The 14,015-nt window shown below is 45.7% G+C and overlaps 1 protein-coding gene across 1 annotated transcript in view; it reads right to left on the bottom strand.

Annotated features, from left to right (window-relative positions):
* Positions 1-14,015, bottom strand: part of LOC120736896 (beta-1,4 N-acetylgalactosaminyltransferase 2-like) — a 44,611-nt gene that overhangs the window by 17,044 nt on the left and 13,552 nt on the right. Inside the window, exon 6 of the mRNA XM_040037261.1 lies at positions 12,281-12,347. Within this exon, the coding sequence (XP_039893195.1) occupies positions 12,281-12,347 (67 nt within the window). The remainder of the gene's footprint in view (positions 1-12,280; positions 12,348-14,015) is intronic.

Genomic DNA, 14,015 nt, shown 5'->3' on the forward strand with positions numbered 1-14,015 from the left:
GATGCTAAACTGGTGCCCATTTTTTTTGAGTGTGATAGGCCCAAAGACTTTTACCCTACTAAGGAGCCTGCTACAGCCAGCAAAGCCCGGCAATAAAAGTTTCACAGAGATCGTGGACACACTGACCAAACACTTCTCGCCCAAGCCCCTCGTGATCGCTGAACGGTTCAGGTTTCACAAGCGAAACCAAGAAGAGGGTGAATCTGTCACAATGTTCGTTGCATCGTTACGCAAATTAGCTGAACACTGTGAGTTTAAAGATGTTTTAAATGACACATTAAGAGACAGACTCGTGTGTGGTTTAAGAAATGAAGCTGCACAGAAGAAATTGCTCACGGAAAGTAACTTGACTCTTGAGAAGGCAATTAATATCAGTGTGACCATGGAAATGGCATCAAAAGAAACCCATGCGCTACATGCTACAGACAGAGTACACAAACTAGACAATGGTAAAGCAAATGCACAGGGACCATGCTTCCGCTGTGGCAAGTTAGGACACTTTGCTAGTGATTGCTGGTGCAAAGAAATGGATTGCAACAACTGTGGAAAAAAAGGTCATGTAGCACGGGCATGCAGGAACAAAAGGCGCAAGGATAAGGACTCAAAGCCTGGAAATAAAAGAGGCACTGCAAGATTCAAAAAAGAAAGACATGTTTACACAGTTAAGCTTCATGAGGATAGAGCAAATGACTCCTCAGGTGAAGAAGTGTTGTCTGCAATAAATACTGTGCGAATACTGAAGGTGGATGAAACCTCAGACGGCTTTTGGGTCAAGCCCAAACTGGAGGGACATGTTGTAAAAATGCAGATTGACACTGGGTCAAAAGCATCACTAGTGTCATATAATGTCTATAGGACATGTCTGAAGCACCTTCCACTCAAACCCTCCGACACAGTATTTAAAGGATATACTAGACATCGAGTGCCTATGAAAGGAATGGCAGAGGTGACTGTTCAATACAATGGCCAAACTGCTAAGCTGCCTGTGTATGTTATGCAGAAGAACTGCCCTGCTATAATGGGACGTGTGTGGCTCAAAACAATCAGACTCAACTGGCAAGGAGTGAGAAAGCTGTCGCATGGTTCCTCTCAGCTACAGGCCATACTGGGAAAACACCAGGAGGTTTTTCGTGAGGAACTGGGCAGCATGAAAAAAATTACAGTGAAGCTGCATCTCAAGCCTGACTCCAAGCCAGTCTTTATGAAGGCTAGACCTGTGCCGTACGCCATTCGGCCCAAGGTGGAGTCTAATTTAGACGCATTGGTCAAGAATGGTGTTCTGGAGCCGGTTACGACCAGCGAGTGGGCCACGCCCATGGTTCCAGTTCCTAAAAAGGACGGCGGAATCCGGATCTGCGGAGACTTCAAGGTATCCGTGAATCCAGCTCCAGCATTGTTTCAACGAGCGATTGATCAAATCCTGAGGGGATTACCTGGTGTGCAATGCTATCTGGATGATATCCTGTGTACAGGAGCAGATGATGAAGAGCATCTGCGCAACTTGGATGCGACCCTTCAGAGGCTGAAGGAATACGGATTGAGAGTCCGTAAGGAGAAATGTGACTTTTTCCAGTCATCTGTGGAATATCTAGGGCACGTGATTGATGCAAATGGACTTCACACTGCACCTTCGAAGATCACAGCAATCGTGGATGCACCCCCACCACGAAATGTCAGTCAGTTAAAGTCTTTCTTAGGGCTGTTGAACTACTACGGACGGTTCATACCCAACTTGGCATCACTCCTGAAACCACTGCACAACCTGCTACGCAAGGAAGAAGCATGGGAGTGGACAGCAAGCTGCCAAGAGGCCTTTCAAAAGGCAAAGGATTCACTGACTGCATCTGAGGTGTTAACCCACTTCAATCCCAAGTTCCCAATTCAGCTTGCTTGTGATGCTTCTCCCTATGGGGTGGGGGCAGTGATTTCCCACATTCTCCCAAATGGCGAAGAAAGGCCAATTGCATTCCCATCAAGGACATTATCCAAGGACGTTGATCCAAGATGGCGCCGCGTATGGATGCCCTGGTGCTTCAGTGCGTTCAGTGCGTTACTGTCAGACTCCTGAACTCTGCCTCCTGACATCTGACCCACGTTAAACTCATGGACTGAACATACACACAATGGACAACTGTACCCTCAAACACACAATAATAACATGGACTGAACCACCACTCACAACCACTAGCACTTTATATAGCCTCTGTAGAAACTATCTACACCCTCACTTATCTTAACTGCACTACTGTATAGCTCTGTGTAAATAATCATTCTGTACATTCGATAATCTTTAATCCTACAACTGTTTACAACTTGCATAGTTCCCATTTCTGTATAGCTGTATATCTCAGATTCTGTAAAGTTACTTATTTCATATTCTGTATAGTTTTTCATATTTATATCCTGTTCATAGCCTGTTCATAGCTTGTACTCACTACAGCCTGTACATACTTATAGTTATAGAATATTCACAACATACTTCATACCGTGTACATTATAACATTCCATAATAGACCCATTTCTGTAATATACTCACATATCTATATTATTGCTAATATATATTGTAATATATCTATATCACTAAAGCACTTCTGGATGGATGCAAACTGCATTTCGTTGCCCTGTACCTGTGCATGTGCAATGACAATAAAGTTGAATTCTATTCTATTCTATTCTACTTCTGTTTTGTTTTTGTGCATAACTTCTGTGTCTGGGCACTCCTCTGGATATTCTTACACCAGAGAAGAGCTTCTTAACTACAGGACTACAACACCTGTGGATTTACTTCCAATATTTGTCGCATCTGCGGCAGATTTACTGCAGACTCTGGTCAGGAAAGTGAGACGCCGAAAGAGAGGAAAGCGAGCCGGCGCACTCGTGCGTCTGAGGAGACGTGGACTGCGAACTGCTCTTCCTGGGATCTTCCTTTCCAATGTACGCTCACTCAGGAATAAAATAGACGAGCTGGCCCTGATGAGAAGCATGAACAGAGACGTTGCCTCCTCCTGTGTCTTATGTTTTACGGAGTCGTGGCTCTGTGAGGACATCCCGGACTGCGCGCTCAAGCTGGAGGGCTTTCATCTGCTGCGCGCGGACCGGCAGGCCTCTCTCTCTGGTAAGACCAAAGGTGGAAGTGTCTGCATCTACATTAATAGTGGCTGGTGCACAGATGTAACAGTGATTGCTCAGCACTGCTCTTCCTCTCTGGAATACCTTTTTATTCACTGCAAACCGTTTTATTCTCCGCGGGAGTTTGCTTCATTCATCCTGGCCGCTGTTTACATCCCGCCAGATGCGGATGCGCAGGCAGCTCAGGGCGCACTCGCGGAGCAGATACTGCACATGGAGCGGACATTCCCGGACTCTCTCATCATTGCTCTTGGGGACTTTAACAAAGCCAATCTGAGCCATGAGCTTCCCAAATACAAGCAGTATATTAAATGCCCGACCAGAGAGGAGAGGACATTAGACCACTGTTACAGCACGATCAGCGGGGCCTATCGTGCGGTGCCCCGCGCTTCACTCGGACTTTCTGACCACGTCATGATCCACCTAATCCCCGCGTACAGACAGAGGCTGAAGCTCTCCAAACCTGTCGTGAGGACCAAAAAACTGTGGAGCAACGAGGCTGTGGAGGAGCTTCGCACGTGTTTGGAGTCTACAGACTGGGACACAATGAAGGCTGCTTCTAACAGCTTGGACGAGTTTACGGACACTGTCACCTCCTATATCCACTTCTGTGAGGACAGCATTGTGCCATCACACACCAGGGTGAGTTATAACAATGACAAACCCTGGTTTACTCCTAAACTCAAAAAGCTGTGGCTGGAAAAGAGAAAGGCGTTCAGAAGCGGAGACAGGGACTGCTACAGAGAGGCCAAGTACAGGTTCACTAAAGAAGTGGACGTTGCTAAACATCAGCACTCTGAGAAGATGCAGCAGCAGATCTCAGAGAATGACTCGGCCTCTGTGTGGAAAGGTTTTAGGAATATCACCAACTACAAGCCTAAAACCCCCCACTCCACTGATGACTTGCTCTTGGCCAACACCCTCAACGACTTTTACTGGCGTTTTGACGAGCCATCAGGCAGCCTTCACACCTCCAACGGCCCCAACAATAGAGACACTTTGGACACTCATTCCCCCACCTCTCCCCCCTCCATAGAGCCATCACCACCTTCAAACACTTCACCTACAACACCCCCCTCCTCACCCCACACAAAAGAGGATTTCACACCACCTCCTCCCACCACAACTCTTCATATTCATGAAGCAGGTGTGAGGAAGCAGTTTAAGAGTCTGAATGCTCGAAAAGCTCCCGGCCCAGACGGTGTGTCTCCTGCCACCCTCAGACACTGTGCAAACGAGCTGGCCCCAGTGTTTTCTGGCATTTTCAACTCCTCACTGCAGGCATGTCATGTGCCTGCCTGCTTCAAGTCCTCTACCATAATCCCTGTCCCCAAGAAACCTAGGATCACTGGACTAAATGACTACAGACCCGTGGCTCTGACATCTGTGGTCATGAAGTCATTTGAGCGTCTGGTTCTCTCCTATCTCAAGACCCTCACGGCCCCCCTCCTGGACCCCCTGCAGTTTGCATACAGAGCCAACAGGTCTGTAGATGACGCCATCAACATGGCCCTACACTTCATCCTGCAGCATCTGGACTCCCCAGGAACCTACGCCAGGATCCTGTTTGTGGACTTCAGCTCTGCCTTCAACACCATCCTTCCAGACCATCTCCAAGGCAAGCTTTCCCAGATGAATGTGCCTGATCCCATCTGCCGGTGGATCACTGACTTCCTGACGGACAGGAAACAGCACGTGAGGCTGGGAAAGAATGTCTCGGACTCCCGGACCATCAGCACCGGCTCCCCTCAGGGCTGTGTTCTTTCTCCCCTGCTCTTCTCCCTGTATACTAACTGCTGCACCTCCACCCACCAGTCTGTCAAGCTAATCAAGTTTGCAGATGACACCACCGTTATTGGACTCATCTCGGACGGGGATGAGTCTGCCTACAGGAGGGAGGTTGAACGTCTGGTGTCCTGGTGCAGCCACAACAACCTGGTGCTGAATGCCCAGAAGACAGTGGAGATTATTGTGGACTTCAGGAAGCACACAGCCCCACTCCCCCCCATCATCCTGACTGACACCCCCATCACCTCTGTGGACTCATTCCGCTTCCTGGGTACCACCATCACCCAGGACCTGAAGTGGGAGCCCACCATCACCTCCGTCATTAAGAAAGCCCAGCAGAGGATGTACTTCCTGAGGCAGCTGAAGAAATTCAACCTGCCAACACGGACGATGATGCAATTCTACACTGCAATCATCGAGTCCATCCTCACCTCCTCCATCACCGTGTGGTACGCTGGAGCCACTATCAGGGACAAACAGAGACTGCAGCGTGTTGTGCGCTCTGCTGAGAAGGTGATTGGCTGCAGACTCCCATCTCTGCAGGACCTGTACACCTCCAGGACACTGGGGCGTGCAGCTCGGATCACAGCTGACCCTTCTCACCCTGGACACAGTCTGTTTGACCTGCTCCCCTCAGGCAGGAGGCTCCGGTCCATTCGCACCAGAACCTCTCGCCATAAGAACAGTTTCTTCCCCTCTGCTGTTGGACACATGAACAATAACCGTATGACTGTTCCCACCACTAACACATGACCCTACGCTGTGTTCACTGCATCATTCCATGTTTGGCACTGATCACCACCTGCACTCATGTATATATCATGTATATATCTATCTATCTACTTAGCACTTTTAATTCTTATTCTCATTTTTATTTTCATGTCTATTTAAGCTTAATTTAAAACAGTATGTTTGCACTGAAGCACTGCAGCAATTTCCTAATGTTGTAAACCCGCTCAACATTTGGCAATAAAACCCTTTCTGATTCTGATTCTGATTAAACACAGCAGAGTCCAACTATGCTCAGCTGGAACGAGAGGCGCTGAGCATTGTATTCAGTGTTCGGAAATTCCACCAGTACCTGTACGGTAGGAAGTTTACACTGTTTACTGACCATAGGCCTCTCACAACCATCCTGGGACCCTATACAGGTATTCCATCTCTTGCTGCTTCACCTCTCCAGAGGTGGGCGTTGATATTGTCAGGACATTCTTATGACATCAAGTATCGCAAATCGGAGTCTCATTGCAATGCAGATGGGTTGTCCAGGTTACCCCTTCCTGTTAAAAAACCCGTCTCTGACACAGTTGAGATCCTCTACTTCAGGGAGGTAGAGACAGCACCTGTTTCGGCTGTGCAGGTGAAAAAGGCATCCAGAAATGACCCTGTGTTGGCAGCAGTGCTGGACTGGATCATTAAGGGTCTGCCTGCAAGTAAGGGTGTAGACCTGAAGGCTTTCCTGGGAAAGCGGGCGGAGCTTTCTGTTCAGATGGGATGTTTGCTGTGGGGGAGGAGAGTCATCATTCCCATGTCATTGCGACCAAAACTGTTGAAGCAACTGCATGCAGGACATAGTGGAATAGTGAGAATGAAGGAAATAGCGAGAAGCTATTTTTGGTGGCCAAATATGGACAAACAGATTGAGGAGATTGCTAAAAACTGCTCTTCGTGTCAGATGGTCCGGAACAACCCACCACTTGCTCCTCTCCATCCCTGGGAGTTCCCACAGGAGCCATGGCATCGGGTACACATTGACTTTGCAGGTCCATACGAGGACAAAATGTTTCTTGTAGCTGTTGATGCACACAGTAAATGGCCTGAAGTGACCATCATGAAATCAGCCACCACTGAAAAGACCATAGAAGCTCTAGGAGAAATGTTCAGTAGGTTTGGATCTCCTACTCAGATAGTCTCTGACAATGGACCTCAACTGGTTTCACAGGAAATGGAGGCTTTCCTACAGGCTAATGGAGTGCAGCACATTACGTCAGCTCCATACCATCCTGCAACGAATGGTCTTGCAGAAAGGTTTGTTCAGACAATGAAACATGCACTGAAAACATCACAAGGCCAAGGAACACTGCATCAGAGACTGCACAAGTTTCTGCTTAACTACCGGAATAGTCCACATGCTACCACAAGGACATCTCCTGCCAACGCAATGTTCAAAAGAGATCTGCGCACTACCTTTGATCTTTTGAAACCCTCAACTGTGAAGGACACTGTACAAAAACAACAAGAGAAACAAATCATGTACAGGGGTCGAAAGGTCAAGAGCAGAGTCTTCAGCACCGGCGAGTCAGTGCAGGCCAGGAACTACCGAGGAGTACACAAGTGGGTTCCTGCAACTGTCATTGCTCAAACTGGTCCAGTTTCATATACAGTTCAGGTGGCCGATGGAGTCTGGAGAAGACACGTGGATCAGCTACTCCGGTCCGCACCAGTGTCTGCAGAAGGGTCTTGCGGAGATCTTGGAAATGCACTCATCGACTCGTCAGCCCCTTCACACACACAAGTAGAGAACTCCACCACATCAGGAACAGTGGTTCCACCTGTAAATGAGACTGTAAGAGAGACTGAGACATCTTCGGTGTCAGGAACAAAGGCTCCACAAGAGAGCACACAGACTGACGTTACCACAGACCGCCGATACCCCAATAGAGAGCGGCGGCCTCCTGTTCGTCTGAGTTATTAGATGGCACCTGACCCAAATGAAGGGGGCAGAATAATCCCCATGGGTCATGGGGGAGGTTGAGGTAGTCCACCCTCACTCCCCAAGATAGCAATTAAAAGAGTTGGTGTTGTAACCTTACAGTTAACAAGAGGTGAAATGTTTGTGAGGCTATTACTGTCATGTGCCAGTGAAGACTGAAGTTTGTGAGTAGATCACCTGTTTATTTCGTAGTACATCCTTTGTAAGAGGGGAGGAGATGTTGTGTATTTTGGGTTATAACAGGACCCATAGCGGTCATGCCCAGATGCATTATGGGATAAAAAGCTTTAGGCTGTCGCTCGGGCTAGCTCCATGTTAAGTTATGCCGTTATAATAAATACCTCAAGTTACGTCGTGGTCCGAGTATCATTGTTATACTAGTAACCCGGAGTGAAGATATAACACTTCTTGCTGTGAGGCAACAGTGTTAACTACCACGCTAGCCCAGCCAAAATACATTAGTTACTGATAATTGACAACGAGAATATGAAGTCCTGAACTTTACTAAATAAGATTCATGTAAAACCACCAATACTACGCTGATTGAGGAGACACGATGTCTGAAATTGTATGGAGCTATGGAGGCAAGTTAAAGGGAAAACCATCATAATATAAAAAGCTGTAATAAAAAAGGGTAGGGTTGCAGGGTAGTGCTTTTAAAAAGGTGTCAAGATGCCTTGTAAGAAAAAGAATACATGTATATGTCTTTGTCTTCTAACTTTTATCACATTACTCTTTTATGAATTCAGTCTTTTGAGATTACAATTTTTATTTTAGACAGATGTTATGGAAAAAAAATTATAAAATGATCTAAAAAAAAAAGTAATATTGGCTAGTTTAATGTATTACTGACAGGAATAATGGAGAGCCAGCAACCTTTGTAGAACATAAGAGATAATTACCACCTAGACAGTGGAAGGATCAGACACACTTTAGGCTGAGTACATGAAAACCCTTCATTTGACCTTCATTGACCTTAATGTGTGAGTCAGCAGTGCAATCAACAACTGTTCAAAAGGACCAGTGCAGCTCTCCATCCACATTCCAATGTAAGGAACCAACACCCACTGATGTCTATAAATAAAGACCAGGGCAGTGGCAGAGCACGAGTCCCTGAGCTCTCACTCTCGTGCAGGTGCTCTGTGGCTGTCCTTGATGCAAGTAAAACTGTGTGTTTCTCCTCTCTGATTCTCAGCTGAAGTGTTTTAGAATACATCTCTTGACACAGTGTCTCACTCAAGTTAATCTGATCTTTGTGTTTAGTCAAGACTCTTGCCCATGCAAAAGATCACTCATGTGTTTTGTGTTTGTTCAAGTCGAATTAGTCACTCACCCCAGTTGAAATTATTTGTAAATATCTTTAAGTCTTTAACTACTTCTTCTGCCTTGTTGTTTTGCCTGAGTCCCGCACTTGAGTTGTGTTACCATTTGTTTTCTAAACATAATAAAGTGTTTTGTGAAGGCACTGGAAACAATTCTTCCAAACACCAAACATGTATTCCATTAGACCACAATATTGTATTCTGGTTTTAGCAAATAATTTATATAAATTTAGAAAAAGAAAAAGTTCTTCTTCCATGGTCTCAATGAACTCCACCCCTACATTTTTGAATCAGCCACATAAGACCCACAACTGTACTTTGCTTAGCCTGCAACCTGTCAGTTGCCTCTGGAGTCCCACAGGCTCTACAAGCCGCAGCCCCTTGTTGCCAATTTAGAAATGCAGCACATGATCCACTCAGATTCACTGTTCCCAGCCTCCCTCAGAGTGCATTTGAGGTGTGATGGGGCGTGGTTCGTGGCACACTGCGGTGGAGGAAAACACACCTGAGCTGCATGAGATCATCACGCCTCTCTCCATAAAAGAGTGAACTGGGGCCTGAGTGTTGTTATTGTGTTTGTGTGGCTGGCAGGTGAAAAGCTGCAGCCTAGTGTAAAACAAACGCCAACAGAATAAAGAAGTGTTTGAAAGTGTGACAATGTGGTAGGATCTGCCATGCGTCTTCTACAGCTATTACTTCCAGGCTGGACTACTGTAATTCATTATTATCAGGATGTCCAAAAAACTCACTGAAAAGCCTTCAGCTAATCCAAAATGCTGCAGCAAGAGTCCTGACAGGGACTAGAAAGAGAGAGCAGATTTCTCCTGTTTTGGCTTCCTGTTAAATCCAGAATTGAATTCAAAATCCTGCTCCTCACATACAAGGTCTTAAATAATCAGGCCCCATCTTATCTTAATGACCTTGTAGTACCATATCACCCTATTAGAGCACTTCACTCTCGCTCTGCAGGCCTACTTGTTGTTCCTAGAGTATTTAAAAGTAGAATGGGAGGCAGAGCCTTCAGTTTTCAGGCCCCTCTTCTGTGGAACCAGCTTCCAGTTTGGATTCGGGAGACAGACACTATCTCTACTTTCAAGATTAGGCTTCAAACTTTCCTTTTTGCTAAAGCATATAGTTAGGGCTGGACCAGGTGACCCTGAATCCTCCCTTAGTTATGCTGCAATAGACGTAGGCTGCTGGGGGATTCCCATGATGCATTGAGTTTTTCCTTTCCAGTCACCTTTCTCACTCACTATGTATTAATAGACCTCTCTGCATTGAATCATATCTGTTATTAACCTCTGTCTCTCTTCCACAGCATGTCTTTATCCTGTCTTCCTTCTCTCACCCCAACCAATCGCAGCAGATGACCCCGCCCCTCCCTGAGCCTGGTTCTGCCGGAGGTTTCTTCCTGTTAAAAGGCAGTTTTTCCTTCCCACTGTCGCCAAAGTGCTGCTCATAGGGGGTCATATGATTGTTGGGTTTTTCTCTGTATCTATGAAGCGCCTTGAGGCAACTTTTGTTGTGATTTGGCGCTATATAAATAAAATTGAATTGAATTGAAAGGGCAGCATGGTGGCACGGTGGTTAGCACTGCTACCACACAGCAAGAAGGTCCTGAGTTCAATTCCAACGTCAGGCCGAGGTCTTTCTGTGTGGAGTTTGCATGTTCTCCCCGTGTTTGTGTGGGTTCCCTCTGGGTACTCCGGCTTCCTCCCACCGTCCAAAGACATGCAGCTTGTGGGGATAGGTTAATTGGATAATCTAAATTGTCACTAGGTGTGAATGTGAGTGCAAATGGTTGTCTGTCCCTGTGTGTTGGCCCTGCCACAGACTGGCGACCTGTCCAGGGTGTACCCTGCCTCTCGCCCCATGACAGCTGGGATAGGCTCCAGCGCCCCCCGCGACCCTGAAAAGGATAAGCGGAAGCGAATGGATGGAAAAAAAAAAATGGAATGAATTGAATTACAGTGGGAATTGAAGATGGCCCCTGCCTGCAGCATACCCTCACCAGGTCTGTCCAGAATTTTCTGCCACAACTGATCACCAGGTGGTGATCAACTAGCGGCGCATCTCATCTCTGCACATGAGTGTCCAAGACTTATGGCTGCAGATCTGATAATACGATTACAAAACTGACCATCAACCTTCTACATAGTGTTCTGGTGCCACATACACTTATGAATACTCTCAATCGTGGTGTTATGTTGTAGTTAACACTGAAGTCCAGTAACAGAACTCCATTCAGATATAACAGCCTATTCCTCCCTATGACACCTCTCCAGGTCCCGCTATCATTGCCCATGTGGAGTTATGGAGTAGAACAATGGAATCCCCAGATGGCACACTTCCCAGCACTCCAACAAATGACCCCAAGAAGGCTGAGCACTCTGAAGTGTCATTTGGCACACAGACAAATGATAGTCAGGACCTTTTCCCCAACCCAAAGGCATAGAGAAGCAACTTCTCATTCATTGGAGAAAATCTCAATGTCTGGAAAGAAAACTTGTTGGAGGGTGGAGGATTCAAGTATACTCCCCCCATGGTGGTGGTTGGACCCATGTAGCTTCTTTGGTCTGAGGCCTGCTAGCCTCCACGGGAAAAGCCCTGGCCATCAGGTGTGGCTAGAGAAATTGAACTCAGAACCTTGAGTCTTACACTCCAGGCCACTAAACTAAACCCAGTCATATTCCAAGAACACTGAACAAGAGGGGCACTGCTGCAACAGCTGTGACCGGTACATACTGGGCCTGCAAGGCTACTCAGTCCTCTCAGTTTAGCTGGGGTACTGGGGTATTTAGAAATTAGAGGCAATTAGAACTGGGGGAGTCCCCTCACCTACTAGCTCCATCCAAGCTCTGCACTGAAGTAATACTCATATGATCAAACTTCCTGTATTCGGGTGCTGGTCCCACAGATCAACAAGTGCAATCCCCTTAGTTCTGACTACCTTTCCTCTCTTTGTTACCATTCAAATAAACTTCTCCAGTTTGAATGATATTCCAATGTAATTGCTGTAGACGCTGTACTGGTATGGATCAGTGTATCAATGTCTTGTTCACTCTTGGCATATAGTTTACCTTACACCTAGCTTTTACTAGTCTTCCACTGCTCAAATTTTCATCCAAAATAATTATATAAATATTAGCATTTTCTGTACAGTGTTGATCCTTCTATTGGGGACACAGGAACAAAAAACAATGAAACAAAGAGAAAAAAGCAAGCTAATAATATTCAATAATTAAAAATAACAAAAGAAAAAAAAACCAAACCAATGTTAATTTGGTACCAGTGTATATATAAATTTACCTTTGACTTGGAAACTCACCTTGAACAGTGGCCTCTGCAGTTGGAGTTTCTGTGGTTAGGACACCATTTGACACAGTTAAGAAAACCTAGAATAGAAACACATGAATAAACTAAAAAGCACTCTGAGTAATTTTAGCAATACCAATACTACTACCACCTCCACAAAACTGCACCACCACTCAAGCTGTCTTTTTAAACCAGAAGAAAGCTTTAAAGTGAGACGGAACCTGAGAACCTGATGCAAATACATATTTTTCAGCGTTCCTATAGTTTTATAGCATTCAGTGCATATCAGGTGCACTACACAGCCCAAAGGGTGTGTGGTCTGTCTTGTTAGATTGCAAAATAGTGGGAAACGCAAGTACGCACAGCTTCTTCAACTGAGGACAGTTTGAATTATATTGTGAAATCCACTGTCCTGCAAGCATAGGTTTCAGTGCGTGAATCTTAAAAGTAAAAATTTAGGAATATGAAATAAACCTGCCACCCCAACTTATGTAGAGATTGCAAGAGGGTGCTTTTAGACAAATGTCAAAGGCTAATAAAGTTAAAATCTATCATGATCATGTGAGCTTGTGCTGTTTGAGAAATTTCAAAATCAACTACCAAAAGGGGCTGTAATTGATAATTGGCAGCTATTATTGTAGTGGTAAGACTACACACCTTTGGAGTGGGAGTCACAAGTTTGATTCCCTCCCAGTATTCAGCAAGGGTCCTGGCTAGACCCCCCATGCTAAAAACCAAGCCCTGGAATGGCGTGGCTACGTCTGCAGCCTGTCCGCAGCTCGGACACAAAACATTTCATTGCATGTTGTACTCTGTATGATTGTGTAAGTGGTGAATAAAGCTTGTTTGTTTGAAACACAATTAACGGACGTGTGTGCAGGCTTGGAGACTTAGTGGACCTTAGTGACTCTTATGAATGATGCAGATCCAACAAGATCACACCCAGACTTTACCTTTCTCAAAAAAGAGCTTGAGCCTTCAGCCACAACACTCGGTACAAAGAGAACCTCATGGAAGAAAATTTATAAAAGCTTGTCGTCCTTTTGGTCATTGCTGTTTCAATGTACTGCTAGACTGATTTTATACATAAAAAACTGTACTAAATGATAGCTCCATGCCCTGTTCCAGGTTCAAAATTTAGCCTATTTCTCTGGTCAATGTACAATAATGTCCTTCATTAGTTCTTCTGGTCTAGTCTCAAGGCCAGTGAACTAACAACTATAACAACTATCTGTTGCTCATGTGATACATATCGTATCACAAATTGGGTGATTCCTGCTGTTTTTTTGAAAACTATGCCACGGTTAGGGGGTTAGGTCAGCTGAAAAAAAGGGTGGAGTGCCCACTCTGGGTCAGGGAAGAGTTCCTGCCCCAAGTGGAGGAATTTAAATATCTTGGGTTCTTGTTTACGAGTTAGGGGAGCAGGAGATCGACAGACTGGTTGGTGCTGCGGCTGCAGTGATGTAGACACTGTACTGGTCTGTCGTGGTGAAGAGAGAGCTAATTATGCCTGCCATTAGAGGGCCGGCGCCATTGCCAGCACCCATGCTGATGGAAGGTCTGTTCCTCTGGCTAGAAGGTTCGCCTTTAGCCCTGGTCGGGTTCCTACAAACCTTTCGTAGTTTCTCACCCTCCTCTGTACTTATGCTTGCTATGCATTTTAAAAAAAATTCCCCTCTGTGCAAAATGGGTTGAAAAAAAAAACAACAACTGTGGGATCCTCTTTGTCCGTGATTTGGACAGGTTGT

This window comes from Simochromis diagramma, unplaced genomic scaffold (genome assembly GCF_900408965.1).
Source record: "Simochromis diagramma unplaced genomic scaffold, fSimDia1.1 OVJJ01000516.1, whole genome shotgun sequence".
NCBI classification, from domain to species: Eukaryota; Metazoa; Chordata; class Actinopteri; order Cichliformes; family Cichlidae; genus Simochromis; species Simochromis diagramma.